This window comes from Phyllobates terribilis, unplaced genomic scaffold (assembly GCF_046119375.1).
Source record: "Phyllobates terribilis strain yellow unplaced genomic scaffold, ASM4611937v1 Scaffold_1__5_contigs__length_1240528914, whole genome shotgun sequence".
Lineage (NCBI taxonomy): Eukaryota > Metazoa > Chordata > Amphibia > Anura > Dendrobatidae > Phyllobates > Phyllobates terribilis.
The window spans coordinates 273,449,809-273,476,226 of record NW_027362761.1 but is presented as its reverse complement, the minus strand read 5'-3'; the positions used below and the strand labels follow the sequence as shown (position 1 = coordinate 273,476,226).

Genomic DNA, 26,418 nt, shown 5'->3' with positions numbered 1-26,418 from the left:
GGAAATTGAATAAAGCGATGAAGGGAGCAGTAAATATTCACACACAAAATTCAGGAACTTCTGCTCTACATAATGGCTTGTGACAAGGCCTCTCTGTGAGGGCTGAGGGCACAATTTCTCATTGAAGATACATAATGTTATAATGAAACCAATCAGACTCCAGCTATCACTGTTGTATTGTGGGCTCAGAAATGAGACTTTGCCATTAGAAATTAATAAATTAATATTAGTTTAAAAAAAAAGTGCATTTCAAGACCGCTAATGTTTGCAGCAATGCTGGAATACGTTCCTTTGACATCTATGCGACATATACATCTCTGTTCTGAAAAATTTGCCCACTGGCTATACTGAAATGATGAATTTTTATCTCTAGTTATATTTTTAGCATAATTAAAATTGTTAAATTTGGCATGCTGTAAGGCCATGTTCACATGTCCAGTGAGTAGCAATCAGCTTTATGGTTTGTGTCTCCATCCCATCCGTTAGAACGTATCCCGCAGCAATCCGTTGACAAGAGAGTTGTGCAAAGCCACTTTTTTGTCAGGCAAAAAAAAAAAGTTATTTCAACTGCATTAGTTTTTTTAACATTGAAGTCTATGGAAAACTAATTTGTTCAATAGCCATCCGTTTATCTCCCTTTTCAAGGGGATCTTTTTGCTTACTGGATCAGTTTCAAATAGAAGAAAATGGGTGGCTATTCAATAGATCAGTTTTCCATGGATTTCAATGTTAAAAAAATGGATCCAGGTGAAGTAAAAAAAGTTGTATCTGTACAACTTTGTCAACGGATTGCTGCTGGATCAGTTATGGTAATGGGTGATTACTGGACATGGGAACATAGCCTTAAAAAAAAAGGTTGTTGAAATAAGTACACCAAATTGTGCTCATTGGGCAACATATACTGAGCCCCAGGCAAAATAGATGGCATGGCTGTTAGGAAGCGTGGTTCTATGATCCCACCTGAAAATGGAGCAGGTCCGGTGCTATGTTACTGTGGTTGCAGGTGCCGCCATTGTCCTGACCCTGGAGGTCGAACTACTACGCGTGTACAGAGACTGTTCCAATCTTATGGAGCATCACATTCTGGTGTTGTGGGATGTGTGAGGATGCGGGACATCGCGTCTCATGGATTTCTCCTGTTGCCAGGCAACGCAGGACTTGCCGTGTCTGGCACAATGCAGTGGTGAAATGTTGTCCATTCTGCTGTTCAAACTAGCAGGGAGTGGCCGTCTGGGGATGATTGGGAGGTATTCAACACCTGATCATTAAGTGGGCTATTCAATCCTGCTCCCTGCTCAGTCCTTTGCTGTTTATTGCAGTTCCTATATGCTGTGGTGGTGAGTGGTGCTAGCAGTAGTGTTGCTTTCTATTCAGGGGTTTTCTCATTTTCTCTTCTGGCTTCACTCCCTGGGGTTCTTGCAGAGGTACTCACCTGATTCTTGACTAGGCACCGACCACGTCACCAGACACCAGTGGGCCTGGGAAGGTCTCTGCCAAAGTCCCCCTTCCATTTACTGGGAACTGGGTGAAGAGTAATCCCGGCCCTCAAGGCCTTGCCTGTTGCTGCACCTTTGCTGGTTTGGTGCCAGTCTTGCTGGGTCCCTCTGCAAAGCGCATAACAATGGCTTTCATGAACTGGACAAATGAATCCAAATAAAAGGGCCAACCTACACATTTACTATTAGGGCTCATGATCAGTCATGGCAATTCAAGTCTATGGATGTGAGAAAAGGCTATCCAATTGCCTTAGACCAGTTTCACATGTCCAACATTAACGTTCTACATATGGGTCGCAATGTGGGCCAGCTGCACATCTCTTGACGCAAAGTTAACAGCCTCATAGAAATATCTGCACATCTCCTGATCCAAAGTCAACAGCCTCAAAGACATTTATGAGGTTGTTGAGTATGGATCACGAGACCAGCGGCTAGTCCGGACATTGCATCTCCACTTAGACAGTGAATGTTGGATGTGTGAGAACAATCTTAGACTCCTGATTCCATATTCTACAGCAGTGTTTCCCAAAATCCAGCCATCACTGCCCCCAATAGATCATGTTTTCAGGAGTTCCTCAGTATTGCAGGTGATGGAATCATCATCAAGGTCTCAGATATTTCCCCAGGTTCTCTCACCTGTGTGATACTGAGGAAATCCTAAAAACATGATCTGTTGGGGAATGTGAGGACTGGGGTTTGGGAAACACTGTTCTACAGGGAGGGGACCCACCACTTGTGGACCCAGAAATATTGAGGCCACTTTAAGTAGTAGAAAATGCTTATAGGATAGCATAATGAAAAATGACCTAAACAATGTCCAGTATTGTTTTAGTCTACTTTAAGCATTTAGGCTAATTTTGTAATGGTGCATATGATGTTTTTCGTAACATGGGAACTACACCTTTAAACTGGTCCAGGCAGCAGACTGTGTACACATCATTTTGCATACGTCTGCTCAGCACAAACGAGGCAAGACACGTTATTAGCCCTGACTGGTGCAACAGCACAGCTTGTCATATCGTGTTATAGTCCTAGAGGCCAACACAAATCCTAAGCGAGCAGCTCAACTGACTGGTTATAAGCTTTATTAACCCTTATGTAAGCAGCTTCTTGTAAGCATGCAGGATGTACAGGGATACTGTGTCCATTTATATCAATTTCATCCAATCCAACTTATGAAGAGTCTATTTGTATTGCAGTAATTTACACATAATATAGCACTAAAAGAAAACAAAATGCAGCTAAGGTTCTGTCCACATTTCGTCTTTTTTTCTTTTATGTCAGACGTGCACATCAGGAGTGTTCCCTAACATATCCCTCCAGGGAATGATATTGCTTAGGCATGCAGTAGTTCATGGATTTCATTGTAAATATATATATATATATATATATATATATATATATATATATACATACATACATACATACATACATACACACACACACACACACACACACATACACACATACATTTCTCACTCATCCCATTGAAGAACACTAAAGGCTACAATAGTGCTACCAGAGAACATCAGTGTCCCTTTAACTGCTGACAGCTTTTAGTAGACGGTTAATTTTTAGCCTTTTTTATGCTTTCTCCATCTGTTGGTTTCTCAGGCACAACCCTTGACCTTTAGGGACCTTCTGTTCTGTCGAACAAAAATAAACTTTTCAGGTGCACGTAACTGGGATGCAAATTCTCAGCCTCGTCGTTGTGACGTCAATTCACCAAGTATTTTTTTTCTTTTCACTATAACTCCTATTATGCAAACATAAGCCAATAAAATAAAAGAAGATTCATTTGTAATCAATTCCTAAGCCCCACCTGCGCCTAGTGCTGAAGCGGTTAATGGCGGCATGTCGGCTAAACGCTCCCTTTCAAATTACATTCTCTAACGCAGGCTTGTGTCTTTAAGAGACAAATGAAATATTAATAGAGAGAATATTTGCAGATCTGTCTCTTAAATGACAGTACAGAGGGGGGTTTAAACCTGCCTCCGGCGAGCCGCAGGGCCCTTCCAATCCATTTAATGCGAGAATTCTTTTTCTCTGTCTGACAGAAGTGCTGCTCCTTTCTCCGGCTCTGTAATGCTGACTTTGCTGCTGTGTCTGCCGGTAAAGAAGTGGTTAAATGGAGGAAACTTGTTTGTTTCACAAACACTGTTTCACCTTTCACATTTGATACTGATTCTCGCTGTCATTGAGCAATCACACAGCAGAATGCTGATCTGCGTAATACATACAATAGCCATACTTTATAGCCTCGGCCAAAACTTGTGATTTGCATCTACGCAAGCCATGGAATGGAGCCACTAAATTAGGCACAAATTCAGAACCAATTATACTACATGAGACAAGTTTGTGAGAGCGTAGAAAATCGATGATGGGATACAGAACATTCTCCAATGGCTACAATTCTATTTTATATCTTTAAGATATATTGGATTTCAGATGCTTCCTGATTCATCAATATACAGATGCCTGACCAGCTCAGTGGAGGAATAAAGGCATACAGTACATAAGTGACATTTAATTAAACAGAAGCCGCTCCTCTCCGTTGAACAGAGCAATACAGGAATGAATTTGGCCGCACAGATTTGCAGATGATGATTTATATATAATTTAAATACGGCTCCTGCCGTGCAGTCAGCCGCGTGAATCAGGATAGATATGCCGGAGAGGTAGTTTATTACTCTGCATCGCCTGGTTGGTTCACGTGGTGGTTAAGGGGTTAAACCTGCCTGACCACGGTTAGAAATGAGAAACCGGCTCATCAAAGCTTCAAATTTAGATCAATATAAAAACAAAAGACTAAATTAGCATTCGCCAAGGAACATGAGATCTGGAATGATGAACAAGCCATGAGAGAGTAACACCTTACCGGAAGCTCAAGCATTCATATGCTACTGTGGGCAGCGGACCCTTGGATTCGTACTTGTAGGGTGCATTTATGCTGGCAAAATGAGGGCGTTAAATGAGTTTAGTGGCCCTTTTAGATATGCTTACCTCACTTCCAAGCGCACAGAATATGACTGTTAATACGATCGTTCTGGGAGCATAGAATATCATCGTTCTCGTCAGCACTTGTCCTCTTCACACTGGACCAGGTGCTGCAGAGAATGATCATTTTTAAGCATGCTTAAAAATTATTTCACCTAACGAAGGAGAATTTTCATCAGAGATGCTTTTTCCCGATCATTTAGTGTAAATGGGACATTAGGCTGGATCTTCACAGCAACAAAAGAGGTCAAAGACCATTGTATACCAATGCTACATCAAAATATAATGCAAGTGAATCGTGTCACATTGCAACCAACAAGGTATCGCAACAAACAAGTTGCAAAATTCAAAATTATTCTAACTTTTTATGACTTGTTTGGCACAGTACCATGTGCGTTGCAACCACTTGCACTAGGCTGCAATGTAGAAGTGATAAATAGCGACCTTTAGTCGTGCAACCTGTGTCAGTGCCAAAGTCAACATATGGCCACAGTCTAAAGTTTGTAGTAGACACTATTAAAAATAGTCAGCTAAATTTATCCAATGGTCAATAATTAGTATTGTGAATGCCCTCATTGACATGCCAAATTTGTCTCTGTCTGGCACTCATGCTATTTTAATAGTGTGGAGTATCCATACGCCCCTTATCTTAGATGAATAGGGGAATTATGCAATTTTCCAGAGAATCCCCATCTTTATTTATCTTTATCACAAAAGCAGAGTCTACAAATCTAAAAGACTTTAGTTGTCACAGGGAAAAAAAAAAAAAAATCGGAAACCTCACTCCGCAAAACTAGGACCTGATTCAATAAAACCAATGTTTTGCATATCTTTTTTAATAAATGAGGCAACAGGAATAAGATGTGCCTAATTCATCAAGGAGACGCACGCCACTTAATAAATTGAGCCCATCTTACAAGTGCAGTGGGCCTACGACACAAATATACGTCAGTCAGGGACTGGAGAACAGTTCTGGAGTAAGCTACACCAGTAACGTGGAGGAACTTTTTATGAATTTGATGGGCGGTTTAGCCAGGCCCCCATTACGCCCATGCACCTCCCATATTGGCACAGCTGGTTGAGATAAGCATGATTTTTGCGTAACTTCTGAGTTATGTGACAATTTTATGACTCATTAAAGGTGGTTTACACCTTAATTGTGGCATAAACACCTAAATGAAATCAGCCCCCTAATATCTATTGGCAATTGCATATTTTAAAGTGAATGTTTTTATCTAAAATTGAATAGATACCAATATTTACTCAAGTTCATCAAATTTGTTTGCTTATGTTTAGTATGTAAATTAGCAAAGCTCTTGATGTACATTATAGGTCATTATATCTCAAAAACAGCATGGAATAGCGTAGAAGAGTAAATTATTTTATTCTATTCATCCACAAAAAAAACAAAACTGCGTGGTATACTTTTAGCTTTTCAAATACCTCTTATTTATACAGTAAATGGATAGCCTACCAGTGAAAGATGGCTGTGGCATCCTTCTACAATATACTATGACGGCATACATTTACTGTATACGTTATGAAAACTACTAAGACTAGTGTGAGATACCTTAGGGCTCTTTCAGGTGAGTGTATTTTCGGTCTGTATGTTGTCCATGTACCAAATGCACTCCACATAGAACAATGCAAGTGATCGGTCTGTGTGTAAAACTAATAAATACATTTGCAGAGTGCATTATTCAGATCAGACTTGCCCATTGAACTTAAAGAGGTTGTCCACTACTTTTTCACTGATGACCTATGGATAGGTCATCAATGTCTGATCGGTCGAGGTCCAACATCCGGCACCTCCGCCGATCAGCTGTTATCGGTGTCGGAGGCCGCCGGCCGGAAATACTCACTTGTGGAGTTGGCCGTCTTCTGGTAGTGGCCGCCCCAGAGTACTACACATCCGCCCATTCACCTCCATATTGATTTGAATAAGAGGTGGATGTGCAGTTCCAAGCCTCGGCCACTAGCAGAAGACAGCTAGCTCCGCAAGTGAGTACTTCCTGCCAGTAGCCTCCGACACCGATAACAGCTAATCGGCGAGGGTGCCTGGCCGATCAGACATTGACCTATCCTTAGGATAGGTCATCAATGAAAAAGTAGTGGACAACCTCTTTAAAGGGTGCATTAAAAAAATTAATGCCATACACACATCACCTGTATGCCATTTGTTTTTAACTAATCCATTCAATTATTAACATTGAAAACGTAATTGCCTTGTAAAAAATGTTTTGCTGTATAAAAACGGTTTACATAGGGATTTCATATAAAATGTAAAAAATAGACATATTAATGACCTATGGATGAAAAATCATCTGTTTTTTTTTTCTGGATGAGAAATGGCCAATTAAGTTCCCGCGATGGGTTTTTAGTGAGTTTCCGCAAAAAACGCAGCGTCTTACAGTTTCAGCCAAGTGGATGGGATTTATAGAACGGGCCTGAAATGTGTGTCAATCTCTCTTGTGGGTGCGCCGAGTTTTATGTGCTGATTTTCCACATAGAATTGAATTAGATACAGAAAATACAACAGGTAAACAAAAGCATGTAGTCCACACATGACTATCAATAAAGTTTTGCCAAAGCCAAATACCACAAAGTACCAAAAACAAAGCAGCTTTATTTAAAACGCAAGCAAAAAGACAAAAAAACACTGCGTCAAAAATGTAATTAAAACACATGTAAAAATGCACTCAAAAACGCAATAAAAAAATGCAAATAGCCTCATTTACCTAAATATTTCAGAAAATCTGCAATATCAAAAACTCACCAAATAGTCATGGTGGCAACAGAGCATTTAAAGGATGGTATTATAGCCTAAGAGTAAGAGATGAGCGGATCTTTTGAAATTTGAAGAATTCAAAGCGTTTTCCCAAAAAATTAGATTTGCAGTGAATAAATTAGCGCAAATTACAATGCTGGAAAGCTTGTAATTGGTCAGAAAATACACAAGGCAGGGCGAGAGAGAACTTCACTGAACATAAGAGCTTACACACTCTACAGAAGAGAGAGGACTCCACTGGTCATAAGAGCTTACGCTCTACAGAAGAGAGAGGACCCAACTAACCATTAGAGCTTACGCTCTACAGAAGAGAGAGGACCCCACTGGTCATAAGAGCTTACGCTCTACAGAAGAGAGAGGACCCCACTAACCATTAGAGCTTACGCTCTACAGAAGAGAGAGGACCCCACTAACCATTAGAGCTTACGCTCTACAGAAGAGAGAGGACCCCACTGGTCATAAGAGCTTACGCTCTACAGAAGAGAGAGGACCCCACTAACCATTAGAGCTTACGCTCTACAGAAGAGAGAGGACCCCACTAACCATTAGAGCTTACGCTCTACAGAAGAGAGAGGACCCCACTGGTCATAAGAGCTTACGCTCTACAGAAAAGAGAGAGGACCCCACTGACCATAAAAACTTACAATCTACAGAAGAGAGGGAGTCTTATCCAGTAGTCACAGTCATGGAGATGGAAAATCACTCAGTTGTACAAACGGTGCTCCACTGGGAACCGCTGACCTGTGATGGCCCAGGTACTGATCACTATTGTACTAGGTATGATAATTTAATATAAGTTTCTCAATTGGTGCATATTAAAGATAATATATATGCTGCTCAATGGCTAGCACCTAATGGTGGAAATATAGGTTAAGTCGCTCGACATAGATAAATACTTAGAGAGAGAAATTCAACCATATCAACCCAAAATAATAATAAAAATTAACTTTTATTCATAAATAGTATAAAAAGTTACTCCATAATCAGTATAAGGCACAGTACAAAAATACAGAAAAACACATATCATGTAGGATGACCATCTCACTGAAGGGACGATCCGGTCCACATGTTATAGGGTCCGAGGCACCACAGCAAAAAAACATATGTAGTCCTTCATATGACAGACCAATAAAGAGGATTATCAAATGACCACAGTAGAATACCCATAAACCTATCCTGTCAGGGTGCCATATACCAGCAGCTAGGATATACATTCATCATATCAAATGCCACATAGAGGACACTAGTAATAGCCACTATAGCATTATTATAGTCAGGGTATGACAGCTATGAGAGTTCAGCTAATAAAGTTATGTTGGCAAGGGACGCCCCCTGAAGAAGGCAAACGCCGAAACGTGCGTTGGGGTGGACGAGCGGTCCACGTGAGGGTGCCCTGGCAACACAGTTTGTGGCCCAGGTAATTTTCCCCTATATAACGCAGCACTTGCTTTTTACTTACCTATCGTTATACTTGTCTGGAACACACTCTGCCAACATAACTTTATTAGCTGAACTCTCATAGCTGTCATACCCTGACTATAATAATGCTATAGTGGCTATTACTAGTGTCCTCTATGTGGCATTTGATATGATGAATGTATATCCTAGCAGCTGGTATATGGCACCCTGACAGGATAGGTTTATGGGTATTATACTGTGGTCATTTGCTAATCCTCTTTATTGGTCTGTCATATGAAGGACTACATATATGTTTTTTTGCTGTGGTTCCTCGGACCCTATAACATGTGGACCGGATCGTCCCTTCAGTGAGATGGTCATCCTACATGATATGTGTTTTTCTGTATTTTTGTACTGTGCCTTATACTGATTATGGAGTAACTTTTTATACTATTTATGAATAAAAGTTAATTTTTATTATTATTTTGGGTTGATATGGTCGTATTTCTCTCTTTAAGTATTCAGGTATGATAATTTGTAGAATGTCATAGCTGCAGGGCATTATGGGAAAGCTGATGTATGCCTGCTTTGATGCTTCAGCAGTGTGGGAAATGGTGCCAGGCAAGTTTTTTTGCTTGTGAACCATGAATCGAATCTCAAAAATCTCAGGAAATTTGACACAAACTCGATCCTCTACGGATTGATCCGCTCATCTCTAACTGTAAGGAATCTCTTAAAACCTTCATTCGATATATGTAACATTGTGCAATTTTTCAGTCATATACACAAATAAAAATAAATTCGAAATGGCGCCTTAAAGCACAGATGTGGCAAGATCATCTTTATTGTGTAACTGTGCCATATTTTACTACCTGTACTTTAGAGAAAATAAAAGTATAGAAGATTAATAAATCCTGGGTTTGCGTCTCCATTGGAGTCTCCAGTCACTGACTTTATAAACCCAACCCAAGCCTAACGAAGCAGAATTCTGTCTGCTTGCTCACAAAAAACAGGGGACATGTTTTCTGCCAAAATTCCTACTTGTTTCAAAGGTGAGGTTTAGAAAGGGTCTAGAAAAGGGGGAGTTTTCGCTTAGAAGAGTCCTACATTTGGTCACAAAATATTAGTCTGCGCTCTACAGTCAGCAAACCATGAGGTGTCGTAAGGACTCGTGTCTCACATCTAGCACAATGCGACACATAACAAGGCCGCTGGGACGAATTTGGAGCATCTTCTGCCTGTCTGGTCTACTTTAAATCTGTCTAAATATTAAATACTAACAATGTAGGTTATATCCTGTATTATGTTTTTAAAGGACCACTCCAGCTTTTTTTATTTTTTTTATTTCAGTGCTGGAGTAGTGCCACTAACACAAGCTCCGTGACCCTAGTAATATGCTCACCAGCCATTGTCTTCAGCTGTTCCTGGTGCCGCTCTGATCCCGCTCTGCCATCCTCTGACTGAAACTTCTGATTGACCGGAAGTCAGAAGTAACGGTGAAAATCTCTCAATGTAAGTCTATGAGAACCTCCTTCTGGCTCTGAGACTTACATTGAGTTGTGTCTACCACATCGCCAGCAAACACTTAAGAGATCCGGTAGGTCACAACCTGCAGAAAATGACTGGAGTGGTGCAGAGAAAAGACGAAGATGGCGGCTGGCAAGTATGAAACTAGGGGCAGGAAACTTAAATTAATGGCAGTAAAATAAAAAAAACGCTGGAGTGGTGCTTCAAGCAATAACATGTTGGCTAAAAAGACCATGTATAAAAACAAAGAAATGAATAGAAATATAGTATATAACATATATATTTAACTAAGATATTACCCAAAATTTTACTTTACCATATACCAGTTGTTAAAAGGAGAGAAAAAAAAAGCCCCTGTCGGTAATAGCCAAGTGGTTAGCCACTCGTTGCAAGTTTGCTGCATAAAATTAAGCCATTTCTGTACTCCCCTCCATTACCGTCACACTTTAATATTTAATGTATTTCTTTCTCCTCGGCCTGATTTATGGTGAAGTTACACATGTATGATTACAGGAAGCTAAATAATATCATAGGTACTTATTTCCAACAGTTTAACCTTCATTAGTACTGTAGATGCCTGTCGCAGGCTGGTAATAGATGCACTGTAATTCTCGGACACGTGATGAACAGACATTACAATCAAGCCTCTTTAGTCAGGAGGTAATCTGCATTATAAACCCAGCTTGACCCAAACTCTTATTTTCAGGCCATTGGAACTGGTCCCTAAATCAAGGCAATGATTTACCTAAGAAATGGGGGGGTGGGGGGGCACAGGAGTGGAGCAATGTATGATTTATTAACCAGCAACACACTTCTCGCTATGGAAGCCATTATTATTCATATTTAAAGCCCTCCGCATTGATGATGTATACGCTTTCTGGCATGGTAGGAGTTAAAAGGAACACATAATAAAGAGAGTGGGATGAGGAGCGAAATCACCCAGAATTTTAGACAAAGGAAGCTGTATTAAAATAGAGGCCTATTGAAATAAGTGAAAAGGGCCTTATCAGACCCTGTCATATCTCTCACTGAGCTGGTGCCACTGGATATGGAAGACTTTCAGCTAAAAGCCTCACTGCTGCATTTAGGCAGATTAACCACTTCGGCACTGGCGGAAAAGAATGAACAAAGATAAAAATAATGTCCTAAATTTAAAGGTATTTAATTTGTTTTTTTTTTAATCTTAGCAAAGTTTATGGATATTCGTAAATTGGAATTTATGATTTCTATCATTTGTGATTTGCTCGGGTAAAATGAGCATTCTACAAGTTATCATTAGAAAATATTGTTAAAAAAAGAAAAAAAAAAAAAAACACGTAAAGAAAAATAAACAAAGTAAAATATGTATAAAATAAGTAAAAATATAATTTTTCACTTACACTTTCGAGGCTCCAGCCCCTTGTTTGAACATACAAGGTGCTTTACTGGAGGATTCTGGGTTCTTTGAAGACAGGCCAACATGGTTACAGGGACTTATGGTCACCTAGGCAGATGGTCACACTGCAAGAAGACATTAATGACATTGGTTAATACACCGCCATATAACATTACTGTAGTCATATTCCATTCTTCAGTATGAAGGGAAAATGAAAAAAAAATAGAACATTAGAGTCAAAGAAACATTCATCTTTAAAACATAGGGTCGTCCCAGGAAATTAGAGGCTGCTGGTAATTAGGAGAATCGCAAATTGAACGCCCGAAATATGAAGCACTAGGCTGCAAGAACACGATCCGCTGACAGGAAGAGTCTGCTGCATGTTATTCACAGCGAGGGCAGATTGCAGCCATCTCCACCTGTGACTGTGAAAAGCCCTCTGTTACTTGCCACATCAATTATGTGGCTGCAATAAAGTCATCTATATTATAGGAATAAGCAGCTGAAATATTTACGCAGGGAAGAAAGGTCCTTTAGTGTCAGAATACATTAAAGCTTCTTACCTACTTGTCATTTTCCGTAGATTTATTAATTTTACTTAAACAATTTCTGCACTTTTATTAAAGAAAACCATATTCTGCTACAACCAAAGAACGCTCAGTAAATAACTCCATGACCTCTCTTTCGATTCTGTTCAGGTAAGTCATATATCTGTTAAGGTATGATCAAAGTTTTTTTGTGTTTTTTTTTTTTTTGTTGCACTAAAACTACAGAGTGTTGGCAGAAAAACATTACGAACATTACATACAAAAAGAAAACCATTCATTTGAATGGGTAAAAAAGCAAGAATGCTGAAAGAACATACTGTTACTTAAAAATAAATAAATAAATAAATAAAAAGCACCGCAGCTTTAAAAAAAAAAAAAAAAAAACCGCAAGGAAAAAAATGTACTGTGTGAATGAGATTTTAGAAAGTTCATTCATTTTGCTTCTACTGTAAAACAATATTTTTTTCCTGCACAGAAAAAAAAATGCTGTTTGTGAACAAGCCCTCATATTTGTTTCTTGGACTGGATAACAACCAATATAGCTGAAGGTCCAGCTTTCCTATAGCCATGAGATGAAAAGACATATATGCCCAGCCCATATCTCATGATAACTGGGTAGATTTGCCAATACACAATCTGGGGAAGCTTGGTGATGTCATACGTAGGGGCATTACAGCGCCACAGACTGTAGGTGAAATTACAGCTCATTACAACAAACATCGGCATCTGTCCTAATATATACTGGTGATTTTAGGTGGAAATGTCCCTAATTACCACAATGATGTGCGGCAAATATATTGATGACATTTACTTTATACATGGGGCAGCACGGTGGCTCCGTGGTCAGCACTGTGGTCTTGGGTTCTCCAGTTTCCTCCCATACTGAAAGGGAATGTAGATTGTGAGCCCCAATGGGGACAGTGATGATATCTGTCAGGTGCTGTGGAGTTAATTGCACTATACAAGTAAAATAAATAAATATAAAAGGTTGTATGCTTGTGGTATACGCCTAAGGCCTCATGCAGACAGTGATTTTTCTTGTATATAAAAAATTGCCAGATTTTAATCCGTGTTTTGGATCAGATTTTCGTCAGTGTTTGGACACTGTCATTTTTTTTTTTTTTTGAGTACAAAAAAAAATGTTTTTTTCTGTAGCTTAATATTTGTCAATGAAAGTAGGTATTAAATCACAACTTTGTTAAAGGGAGTCTCTTAGTATAAACAAAGTACACAGCCCACTTATTCCCCGCCCCCCCAACAAAAAAAAAACAACACATTTTTTGCTCCAATTGCTTCCTCTGTTCTGTATAAAACTAAAGTTTAAGAAGATTTGCTAATCAGGGTGCTTGATGCACCCTTGGTGTGGCCAAGAACCTAGTTTTGGATATCCCAGACTCCCTCGCTGGTGATTCATAGCACAAGCTTGCCTGGAGCGAGCACTGTCTGTGTGTTGAACTTTTTGGCCATGACAAGGGTGCACTGAGCACTCTATTTAGCATATTTTAAATTGAAGTTTAATCAAAAATACTTAATAGAGTGTTTAGTGCACTCTTTCCCTGGCTAAGAAGCTCAGCGCACCAACAGTGCTCACTCAGTTCAGGCAAGTCAGCTCTGTCAAATCACCAATAAGGAAGGCGGTACACAAAAATAATGGGCAAAACAATGCACTCAGCCTTTTGGCCACACCATGGGTGCACCGTACATCCAAATTAACATGTTTGATTAAACTTTAGTTTCTGTGGAATATACAGCAGATAGTTATTAGAACACTAGGGCTAACTTCACAAGCATATATATTATTATTTAAAAAAAAAAAAAAGTCCAATTTTCATCCAGGAAAAACGGACAATTTTTCAATTTATCCAAAAAATTTTCATTCCCTTAATATCAATCAGTGTCTCTGCTCTCCTGCTCAATCTATGGAAGTGCAAGTCTGCACAGGGATCACCCACACCCAGGATATGTCTGTAAGTTAGAAGCTTGCTCAAGCCCATACAGCAGTCTGGATGATTTGTTCACAGTGGTGAATATACTGCAAAGTTATTTCCATTACTTGTATATACACAGTATATATACTGGATGAAATATTTTTGGATAAATTATGAAGAAAAAAAACTTGCTGTGCAGTTTTGTGCTTTGTATGGACTTAGTTTTAACAAAAATTTGAAATATTGTACGAGTATATTTAAAAGAGCACAAGAAATTAAATCGAATGGTGGTAAAAGTTCAACCAAGGCTATGATCACATCACGTTGTATTCATTCTTAAGTGACACCATAAGGGAAATCCTGAAAAAGTGGATTTGTATATTTGCGCTGATGGAGCCCTTGATTTTAAATGATGCAGACAGTCTCTTTGTGATCTGTCAGACATTATTTTCGTTAGTATCCGCCTATTTGAGGCAGGTACAAAAACATTCAACCACGTTTTGGTGCCTGCCTCAAATAGGTGGATGCTGTTGTAAACTATGTCCGACACACAGGAACTCAGTCTACACTAATCATCGCTCCGTCAGCTAACGTACAAATTCCGTTATTCAAGGCTTCAGATGTAAGCCCTGACGAGTCGATAAAATATGATGTGAACCTGCCTAAGTGGAAGCGAACTGAGTTATGTTGTCTTAGATCACTTCCATTTTAATTCACTAATCTTTGTCAAATTCAATAAAAAAATCATTTTGTGTATGATCATCTTAAAAGGGTTATCCACAATTAGAAAAATGTAGCTGCTTTCTTCTACAAAGTGAATCATATCGGTCCATAGTTTGTGTCTGTTTTTGCAGCTGGGCTCTATTGAAGTGAATGGGGCTAAGCTGCAATACCACCCACATCCTGTGTACAGGCGTGGTGCTGTTTTTAGAAGAAAACTGCAACGCTGATCAACCTTACAAGGGGAAATGTGGTCAACATTGTATACGTACATGTCAAAAATACAGGTGAGAACATCAGGATTATAAGGGCTTGAGACAATTTTTTCACTGCCTGTAGATTCCTGCTATTAAAAATATTACACATTGTGAGGAACAATCAAATAAATGGACAATGAGCTAAAATTCAGTCTTACAAAAATGTATCACTTATACAAGAGCATAAGCAACCTGATCAATAAATGTGACCCATTGTGTGACTGAAGTAGCTATTAGGTTTCATCAGTGGACCCTGCCCTATTAGATTTTACCATTGGATCCTGCCCATTGTTATACCATTTATCAACTATACGTCTATAGGAATGTCATGCAGCGACTCCCCCCAACATCTGCTGTCGGGAAAGCAAGTCTCCCATAGAATAGACTTGTATTGTTGGAAGAACAGAGCAGACGGGTCAAATTTGTTTGGGACAGGGGGGTTTGGGAGTCGAGGATCATAGTTACTTTAGTTGACAGCGATCTATAATGGTCAGCATAAATGTGTAGCTTTCAATGCAATTGGAATAAGAAATTGCATGAATATTTTGGATGGCTGAATAGTTTGGACAGGCTGTAATGACGCTACGACACAGTATTATCCACTATTTGTCATGGTTGCTATAATTTGCAGATATTCCGATGAGATGACACATCCCTGTCATAAAGTACTAAAAAACTTTTCTGTGTACCTTGGTTTTAAAGAATATACCTGGGCCAGCTACTAGTACGGCAAGGAAAGGGTCACGACAAGCATATTAACCTGTCAAATTCTAAGTTACCAAGTAGATTACAGTATTATTAAGGGTGTAAGAAGGAGAACCATTGTGATTTGTATTTATGCAATGGAGGCTTGCTAGGAGAAGCATTCATTTCACTGTGACATACATTTTCAGAATTACAGACTTTCCACGGTATGCAAAACACAAGCGATTTGTATCACTTAAACAAAGCAGTTCAGAAAAACTGATACAAGTTTTAAAAGCCGAAGGACAAAGCTGTTATTTAAAACCAGGCAGGTGTCTGCCGAGCTCCAATTGTAAACCGTCACTTCCTTTTTTCCCTTTATTCAGATTCTTAATGAGGTATTCATCCTTTGAAAGATATCTGCACCACCTCCTTAAGATACTAATTTCACAACAAAATCCTCGTTACAGAGTAATTACTCTAAACGCCTGTCTAAATTCCATCTGTCCTCCTGCTCTCTCTCAAAGGCAAATGGAGGAGCTTGCAGTACAGCGGCGTTTAAAGCGGCGCTCATTTGTTTCTTTTCATTCACTTTTTTCTTTTTAATTAACTTTTTATGTGAGCGAAGAAGTGATAACTCAGGAATTCGTCCACGGCCCGCAAAAAAGTTATGGCGGATGGTAAAAAAAAACAACTTAGTGCACCTAGTGCAAAAAATAGCACAAGTTAAAGTGAGCATCAACTAGTGATACTTAAAGGAGGCCTTTCATCAGGACAAAAGTGGCCAGCTTCCGCTCTTATTTTATTTCTGCTGCTCCACCGAGTATACGGCTTATTTTTTCTATATCCTCCATACAGTTCCAGAGATATGCATCTTTTTATTTAATGCAAATTTTTATGGTCTTTATAAGGGGGTGTGGCTGACTGGATTCTCTGGGGGAGTGTCTTTAGGCTGCTAAGATTTTTACCCTGTGAGCCACGCCCCCTTTGTAAACGCCATAAAAAATCAGCACAACTTAAAAAAAGGCAGATCTGATATCTCTGGGACTGCATAGTGGATTTACATAACATAAGATACGGAATACTTAGGGGAGCAGCGAGAATAAAGTAAGAGCAAAAACTGAACACTTTTCACTTTGTGACAGTTCCTCTTTAAAGGGAATGGGTCGCAATTTTTATTTTTTTGTATTAATTATGTAATTATTTTTAATATGAAATGCACTGTTTTAATATTTTTTGTATTCACTTTCTGCAGCCACTGCCATTTTTATTTGCTGGTGTGTAAGTGTCTGAGCACGACACTTACACACTACAAATATGGCAGCCCCTGGGCTCAGGAGACTATGGTCAGTGTCCGACCGCATCTCCTAGGCAGTGGCTGCCTCCAACTGTGACCTGGGCACGCCCCCTGGGCTGTCCAGTTCACAGCTGTGGGGGGAGCAAAGCTCCATTTAGTTACAGCCCACAGCTACAATTTCCCCTTGTCACCGCTCACAGTGTTCAGCGCGAGCGGTGACAGGAGATGCTGAGATGCAGCGAGGGGAGCTCTGGGATGCGGCAAGATCAGGTCCAGGATGCGGTGAACGGCGAGCAGAGCATTAGAGCAGTGAGCAGGAGTCGGCAGCTTGACATCGTACTACTGATGGAACCCCATCAGGTTTAACATGCAGTCCAATCCGTGGACATCATGTTATAAAGCAGGAGGGGCTGAGCAAGCGGATATATTTTGTTATGGGAATATATTCAATATAATTTGTCATTTTTTTTTATTTATTACTCATTCTAGGTTTAAAAGTCCAGTGGGCTTGGTGATATATATGTCTGTACACTCATACAGTAAAGGCTGTCACTGACTAATAGTACTGTCCACTCTAGTCCCAAGCCCAAAATTAGCAGAAAATAAAATTATTTAATTACAAGTTATGCTGAATCTTTTCCTATAAAACTATAAATCAATATGCTTAGTTTCTCCTCTCTAACATCTTGGTATTTTCATTCTAGAAAGGTTAGCCTGATGCAACCTTATTGTTGCCTTTATTTGACAAGGTTAATCAATTTAGGTTTCTGTACCACTTTACCATGTATTATGTATACTCCAACTTTATATTTCCATACTTTATTCAGTATAGCTAAAGGAGGGCTCCTACACAAAATGTAAAGCTGTGGCAATCCAACCCATATCAATACACATAGACATGACATACAATCATGGCCAAAAGTGTTGGCACCCTTGAAATTGTTACAGAAAATGAAGTATTTCTCCCAGAAAATTATTGCAATTACACATGTTTTGTTATACACGTTTATTTCCGTTGTATGGATTGGAACAAAACGGAAAAAAAGGCAAATTGGACATAATTTCACACAAAACCCCAACATTGTGGGTAAATGACTTTGGTTCAAGCATGTGATGCTCTATCAAACTCACCTGTGGCAAGTAACAGGTGTGGGCAACGTGGAAATCACACAGCTCCTCCCTCCCTCTTCCTCTCCTTTCTACATAAAATCTTAAAAAAAAAAAAAAACAACTGCCATCTCCTATCTCAGTAATGTTAGACTGTCTTCACTGAATACAGATTTTACCGGAGAATTGAGAATTTTAAAAATTACCCATCTTGGTGGAGAAAGAAGCAGATTTGTCTGCTAAGAGATATTCTAAAGTTGTTTACTTTCACATGTACCATTCATTTTTAGAAAAATTAAAGTGATGGCTACTCTTTAAAGTTAATCTTTTCGAAGGTTTTTGCTACCCCATCTGAGAGAAGCATAATGTGGGGGTTGGAGACCTTGATTCCAGCAATATATCACTTACTGAGCTGCTTTGCTCCAGTTTTGATAAAAAATCCCTGTTTTATCATCTGCTGATCTACCAGTTCTTTGAATTCTGAGCTCTGTATAACCGCCACTAATTGGCACTTTCTGTGTACACTGTGCATAGGCAGAAAGCTGCCAATAAGTGGCAGGGGCAGGGTTATACAGAGCTCATGAATATGGCGACTACATGGAAGCAGGTTTACTAGTCCTCTAGTGATAAACTTACTGTTTTATCAGCAGGAGATTATCAAAACTACTCTAAGTAGCCCAGTACTGCTTCCACCTCCCTAGATAAGGGGTCTCTACCCCTACATTATGTTTCTCTCATATTAGGTGGCAAGAACCTGGTGAAAGACGCCCTTCACAGGGGTTGTGACATTTTTGGCAAGCCCCGTAGCTTACCGAATCCTGGAGGTGTGTAATGTGCACACTGTTGGGATTCGGTACCATGGTTGTCACGTGACCACAAGTACGCATTTTGCAACTGCATTTAAATTTTTAGAATTACAGTCATTATGTACCAAAGTGTAAAAACGTCACCACTAAGATGTGAGAAAGACATGCGTGGTCATATCAGGGTCTGTTCACTTTGATAAATATAATTCTGTACCTAACATAATAAAATACAAAACGGTAGAACAATAGGAACACGACTACATATTGTTGAAAAAAATGATGCGTACACATAATTCTGTATACCTTTATTATTTTGACATTATGACCCAGGAGGTGTTTACTATAGAGACTCAGATAAGAGATACATGCAATAAAAGCACATTATGGAAAGTGTCAATAGCACATATTGATCTAGAGCAGCTCACCCCAATCAGTGTGATGAAAATACAGCCCCCGTAAATGTATACAGACGCACACAGTATTCCCAGCACAAGCCTACAACCATTTCTATCTAAATAAAAACATATTTGCCAACAATGCAAGCCTGCCTCCAGGCAACTGCTCCTCCACCGTTCAGTAGTAAATGAATTTGCTTCCGTTCCTCCAAACAAGCATGCATGAACATATATATAGCCATTAACTCCACTACCCCAGCCACAAGACTGCAGCCGCTCAGACGGAAATAGCAAATTATAGTGTCCTAATGATTGACGAATAATTCTGACCTCTAGCAGAAGAGAGGTTACAGCACATAGCGCTAAATAATTATAAAACAACAATGAAAATGCAAAAAAAAAAAAAAAAACAGAATAGCAACAATAGAGCATTCAATAAGGAGCTACCTTCAATTTGGTGTAAAATATATTAAACTCACAGTAGACTAGCACCATGCAATGTTTTGATCTGGGGCGATGAGGTCCCTAGGAATAAAGAGAAATGGCTAACATAACTGAGCACTCGACTTGCTCTAATAAACACTCGATTTCACTTGGTGGATCACACTGACATATTAAGCTGTCCAATTATATTCATTCTCTTGTAAAAAGTAAAAAAACATACATTTGATCCCATGTGGGAGTTTACAGGGGGCCGATCTCTGGTGTTGACAGCTATTAGAACTTTATAACAGTCTTTTGATTCCCAAAGACTCTGAGAAACTATGGCGAGGGAGCAATGCATTGGATAAAAACAACCATGGGATAAATAAATGTGATCATTAACTTCGAATAGGTTTATCCAATGCTTGTGTTCACGAATAAGACACTGACCCGGTAAAATACACTGATTTGTTTCTAAAGTTCACAGTTCAGAGATCAAATTTAGCTGTGACTATGGTAAACAGTTGGCAAAAATTGGAAGCTGGCATGTTTAGGCGGGCTGCGCTGCAGGAATAAAGAGGCTTGGGACTCCAAGACGGTTTTTATTAATACCAACGCGTTTCTGCGCCGGAACAGCGCCTTTCTCAAGGTATAAAAAACAAATGAACAGGACACAGCAACTGAGGGCTTTAAGTAGGAGAAAATGGCTCCAAAAACCATAAGGATAATTTTCTCCTACTTAAAGCCCTCAGCTGTTGTGTCCTGTTCATTTGGTTTTTATACCTTGAGAAAGGCACCGATCGGGTGCAGAAACGCGTTGGTATTAATAAAAACCGTCTTGGAATCCCAAGCCTCTTCATTCCTCCAACGCAGCCCGCCTAAACGTGCCAGCTTCCAATTTTTGCCATTACTTCTGGAAGAACCATTTCCTCCAGCCACGGGGCAGCAGCAGCAGCTTTTGGTGCATTTATAGGTGTTGTGCCTACACACAACACCTTTAGGTGAGTGCTACCATTGATTATACCTACCCCTTGCCAGACGGTATTGCCCTATTTTGTGTGCGCTTTTGTTCCTCTCCAGAGCTTCTCTATGGCAAACAGAATAGTTGGTAGTTAGTAGTAACAAAGTTAATATATGTAGTGACTAGTCTGATATTGAGGACCTATCCTAAGAATAGGCTACCAGTATAAAAGTATTGGACAAGCCCTTACATAGTAACATAGTAACGTAGGTTGAATAAAAGACCTAATCAATTCAATCTTCCTCTGATTTAATGCTATAGGAGTGTGGCCAGGTTTGTAATATTTTTTTAGCATTGTCCGAATATTAATCGGCCGATCATTTTGTTCTTGGTGTAATAAGCCACCGCCAGAAGAGTCTGGTAACAACTCATACACAACACATAAAGAGCCGAGCGCTCATGGGTAAGGAGGAGTCAGGAGAGATCTGTCAGAAGTACGTTCAGATGAATCATTGTTTGGCCAACAGCTATCTACTGTGTATTAAGAGGGTTTTAGGGTCCATCCAATAAAGTCACTGTCGTTAGTGGGCGGCTTATACTTTTTTCATCAAAAAATGTTAACTAAGTGCCTCACATTTTTTTATATGTAATCAATCATTACATGCAGGGTGCAATTGCATAATGTTTCTATATATTAGTAAATTATGTACGTTTTGGGTATACACTTTTGGTGGAAACTGTTCATTTTAAGAACAGTCCCATGGGTGGTCCTACTAATTCATTTACTGCAATCTTTGTATAGAAAGGTAGACAGAGAAGGCCACCAATCACCGAGGAGCACCACCCACCGGACTCAAGCTCATAATGAGCATATATTTAAAAGGGATCTGTCAGCACTTAATTACTATTTAAACAATGCACAAAGATTCGGTGCACCATTGGTGTGTCAGAGTAGTTCAGTGCACTTTCCCACCTACTTTTTTCCCCCATTTATCTCTGTCCTTCTCTGAACCCTGTAAAGCTATCAAACAAGGAAAAGAAGGCATAAATAAGTAGGTTGGAAGGTGCACTGAGCTGTTTGGCCATGCCAATGGTGTACTAAATGCCTTTACTGAAAAGTCATTTTCTGCTGACAGAATTCCTTTAAATCAAAAGGTTAAAGAAGTTGTCCACTTTTACATTGATGCCTCCCATTGAATTGGAGGCAAATGTGTAGTACCCCACAGTGGCCACTACAGCTAGACGGCCAAGCTCCGCAAGTAGGAACTTCCGGCCGGCGGCCACTGCCGCTGGCACAGATAAAAGCTGATCTGTATGGGGGTGGGGGGGTAAGGGACCCCGGCCGATCAGACATTGATGCCCTATCCTAGGTATGCGATGCGGCAATGTAAACGTAGTAAGACAACTTCTTTAAGTTTTATTGAATATGTGCCCATAAAACTATACATCAATTTGCTCGGCTCCTCCTGCTCTATGACATGTTGCCTACAGATTTGATTGTATGTTTAATGTGCAGATTCTCTTTAAAGCTACCCTGCCGCCACGGTTTTCAATGCGAGAAAAAAAAAAAAAGATTTGGCACTCCCTGGGGTGTCCGGGCACGTCGGTCTCATTCAACGCTTGATCTATACTCCATTCTTCTATATGGCAATCTGTCTGATGAGGATCTAAAGTAGACCGAAATGTTATTTTTCTAGATGGCGCCATTGAAGATTGTTTTCTTCAACACCACATCGAGTGCCGGATCTTTTTCTCTTGTTTAATACGGCATGGTTCCCCTTTTATGCACCCATAGATAAGCAGTCACGTGTATCCCCTACACTGTTTTCAATGTGAAATGATGGCAATCTAAATTTCACCAGATGTACACCCTATAGATGTCTACTGTTGGGTGAAACAGGGATCAGACTAGCTGTTCTTTTTTTACCTGTCTGATCCTATTGTTATTGTCCCCCAGGCAGAATGCTTCAGAATTGTCTGGTAGCCACTTGTGATTTTGCCCCCAGTGATATAACACACGTGTCTGGTCTAGCTGAACGCACAGGTGATTCTGGGAAGCAGGACCAGCTCAGGTCAAATCTTAACTAATAAGCAAATCTGTTGGGGTTAAAACTATATGTATATAATTATATTAATGTAGGGCGCAAAACTCCTTATAACGCCAGTAAATAACAGGTAGGTGTTAGGTGGAAGGAACATCATCAATGTTACTTCTTACGATCTACTTCTTCAGCTTTGAAGCCTGTGCTTGAGAAATCAAGGTCAGTTCAACATGAGAAATATGAGTTAGTTCACCAAGAGGGGCTAAGCCATTACCCGAAAGAGTAGAGGTTACTAGGGACAGACTTTCATTTTGCTTGCTTCTGCAGTGCTCAATCGCCAGGACATGCTGAAGATACATTGATGGCTACAATCAGCCCTTAGGGGCAAGTTCATTGCAGCTGTTTTGTGAGAGGGATTAATCAGTGAGAAAGCAGAGAGATAGCATCTCTTGACATGAAGTGATCCTGGCAGTTCTGCTAATCATCAAATTAGATTTTCTGCTACAGTTGTCTATGCATAACTAAATCTGCAGTTGATGGGGCAGAGTGGGGGAGGAACCGGGAAGAATAGAGAGGAAGAGCCACAGGGGGGAGGGAGAGAAGATCAGAGGAATACAAGAGCATACAGGGCTCTGATGGAGAACACATGACTGCATTTCTGTAGCATCCCTCATATCCGGAGAACATGTAATAAAGAAGCAAGCAATGCTTCCATATCTTGGCTGTGGGAGGTGAGGGCATGTGATAAGTGCACAAAATGTCACATGTATAACTTGTGGTGCTGAAACCAGCAGACTTCCTATTAAAGGACACCAATGGCCTGTCCGAGTTTTCATTTCATCTTTTGGGTTGCAAAGATCACAACACATCTTAGGTCTACAACCTACAGCACGGTGGCTCAGTGGTTAGCAGGGCTGTGGAGTCGGTAAGCCAAACGTCAGACTCCCCAATTTCCATGACAGCGACTTCACGACTCCGACTCCCTCATACACGGCTCATGTTTAAGTGATAAATTTACTGTAGCACAGAATCATCTCAGCTAAAAGTCTAGACCCTCAGATCAAGAATAGGACAGACATTTCATAACTTTCCCAAATTCTTATGAAAAAATATTCCCCCACAAACTGCATTGAACTACTGTACCCAGTTTATTATATATTTTAGGAGTTGGAGTCTGTTCATTTTTAGAACAACTCCGATTCCACCAAAATGGTCTCCGACTCCACAGCCCTGGTGGTTAGCACTGCAGCCTTGCAGCACTGGGGTCCTGGGTTCAAATCCCACCAAGGACAACATCTACAATGAGTTAGTATGTTCTCCCCATGTTTTCGTAGGTTTCCTCAGGGTTCTCCAGTTTCCTCACACATACTGATAGGCAATTTAAATTGTGAGCCCCAATGGGGACAGTGATGATGTCTTTAAAGCGCTACAGAATATGATGGCGCTATATAAGCAAAGCATAATAAATACAACATACCAATACTAAAGTAATATATGCATACAATGGATCAGTTCTGCCCTTTAGTCCTCCACTTAAATTCCAATTACTTACATTTAGTGTCATTCAATAAAGGGGTTATTTTGTGAAATTTTGTATATCGCTTAAAAGGAACCTTTCACCTTGTAAATGCAGATGTATCCATAGACAGGAAGGAGCACAGATTGAAATACAATTTTGTGGGAAAAAAATTCAGTTCAACTTGTATTTTATTCATCCAAGTCCCTGGTCTTTCCATGCTTAGGAGTCCAGTGGGCTGTCCTACTGAGTGACAGCTATCTCTGTATGCACACTTATACCATCAAGGTCATAAGACACCAAGGAGGACCACCCAATAGATTCACAGGTCCAAAGAGAAAAAGATTTAGATTAATATTACAAAAAGTATTTTATTTTTACTTTTACAAAAAGCCTAAAGTAGTGTAAAATAATATATTCACTTTACCTGGTCCCTCATTCTCTATCCTGACATCCAGATGAGGTTTTCACAAACATGTGGATGATATGGAGACCAGTGAGGAACCCAGGAAGTGAAGACATAAGAGCGGAAGGGAAATCGTCATTTTTTGGGAGAGAAAAAAAAAAAGAAAAATCAAGAGGCCGGGCAATCCTATAAATCTGTTTGCTGTAAGCTCCTAATCTCTTCCACGTGATAAACTGTGTGAAGGAAAGCAGGGGATTTGGGGGTTCTGTATCAGAAAAACAAAGATCCAACTCTTATAGAGTATATTCCGAAATCGATAAACATAAAACAAGGAAAAAGTTAACATCATGAGGATGACAGCCATTTACACCGCACGTATAATAAGGCTGTACCAAGGGGCAACATTTTCACGTAAGGTCACAATTTGGTGTCCATCTCTATACTATAATGGCAGTGCCAGAAATTCTCTATCAAATAAACTCCACAAGTTCCATAACAGATGCAGAAAAACACAAAGTGTAATTGTATGCCGTGCTTATCCTTAAAGCTGTGGCAGATTGTACTAAATGGGTCCCTCCTGATCCCAAATTAATCCTGCGCTGATGACTAATTTAATGCTAAGTACTGGGACACCGTATAGCTCACGTCCCATCAGCTGATGCAAAACTCTGTCCTGAGAGAGTTCAACTGGAATGTCCTTTCATCGCCCACCTGCCGTTAGCTCACTAAAATCAGCCACTCTTAGCCATGATGTCTCTATGCATTATTACAGCATTTGGTACCGCAAATCAGGAACAACCGTTTCATGACAATATTCAGAATCGTAAAAAATAAAATAAAAAAAAAATACCTGCCTTTTTATCCTCAGACTTTCTATGGCAACAAGCTGAGCTGGGAGAAGTGAACTGATTTTACGGCACAGGTGGTTTAAAATAAATACAGATGTAGCAGAGCCAAATTTGTCATAGCAACTTGTTATCTGTGGTTTTCATTTGCTCATCAGGTAAACCTGCTTTTACAATGCAGATTTCAGGGCTAAGGCCACGGCCCCACTATCAGTATTTGGTCAGTATTCGATCAGTACTTTTTCTCAGGAGTGGGAGACAAAACGAGGAGTGGGTGATAAATGCAGAATTGGTGACTTGTTTCCACTCCTGAGAAAAAATACTGACCGAATACTGACCAAACACTGATAATGGGGCCATGGCCTAAGAAACATACTCAGCTCTGCTACATATAGTATGTATCACCATGGAGCAGATTTTTAATTAATATGTTGCAATTTCTGCATAATATTTTTAAACATCTCAGGATTCACTGTAAATGTTTATGATGTGACAATTCTGACCTTAAAGGGGATTTAGAGCAACATGATGTAGGAGAAGAGACCCCGATTCCAGCGATGTGTCACATACTCTTCTGCTCTTTGTAGCTTTGATAAAATCACTGTTTTATCAGCAGGATATTATCGCTAGAGGGCTAGTACAACTGCTGCCATGTAGCCCTCCATATTCATGAGCTCTGTATAATGTACAGTTTCCATCCATTTACCCATATATGTGGAGGTCACTTTGACATTACTGAGGTTGTGTTTGTGTTAAAGAGCTTGAAAAGGATTGGGTTCTGTCTTAGGAGACCTCACATCTGAGGATGGATTTAATTTTTGGGAAAAATTTGCTAAAGCTTTCAAATTCGAATTTTTAAAAATATGCTCCTCCCTATGGGATATCCATTAAGATAATCTTTT

The 26,418-nt window shown here is 39.8% G+C and overlaps 1 protein-coding gene across 1 annotated transcript in view; it reads right to left on the bottom strand.

Moving 5' to 3' along the window:
• The window catches only part of FAM222A (family with sequence similarity 222 member A), a 96,986-nt gene that overhangs the window by 24,111 nt on the left and 46,457 nt on the right, over nucleotides 1-26,418 (bottom strand). Inside the window, exon 2 of the mRNA XM_073672717.1 lies at nucleotides 11,586-11,706. Coding sequence (XP_073528818.1) covers nucleotides 11,586-11,667 — 82 coding nt within the window. The 5' untranslated portion in view covers nucleotides 11,668-11,706. The remainder of the gene's footprint in view (nucleotides 1-11,585; nucleotides 11,707-26,418) is intronic.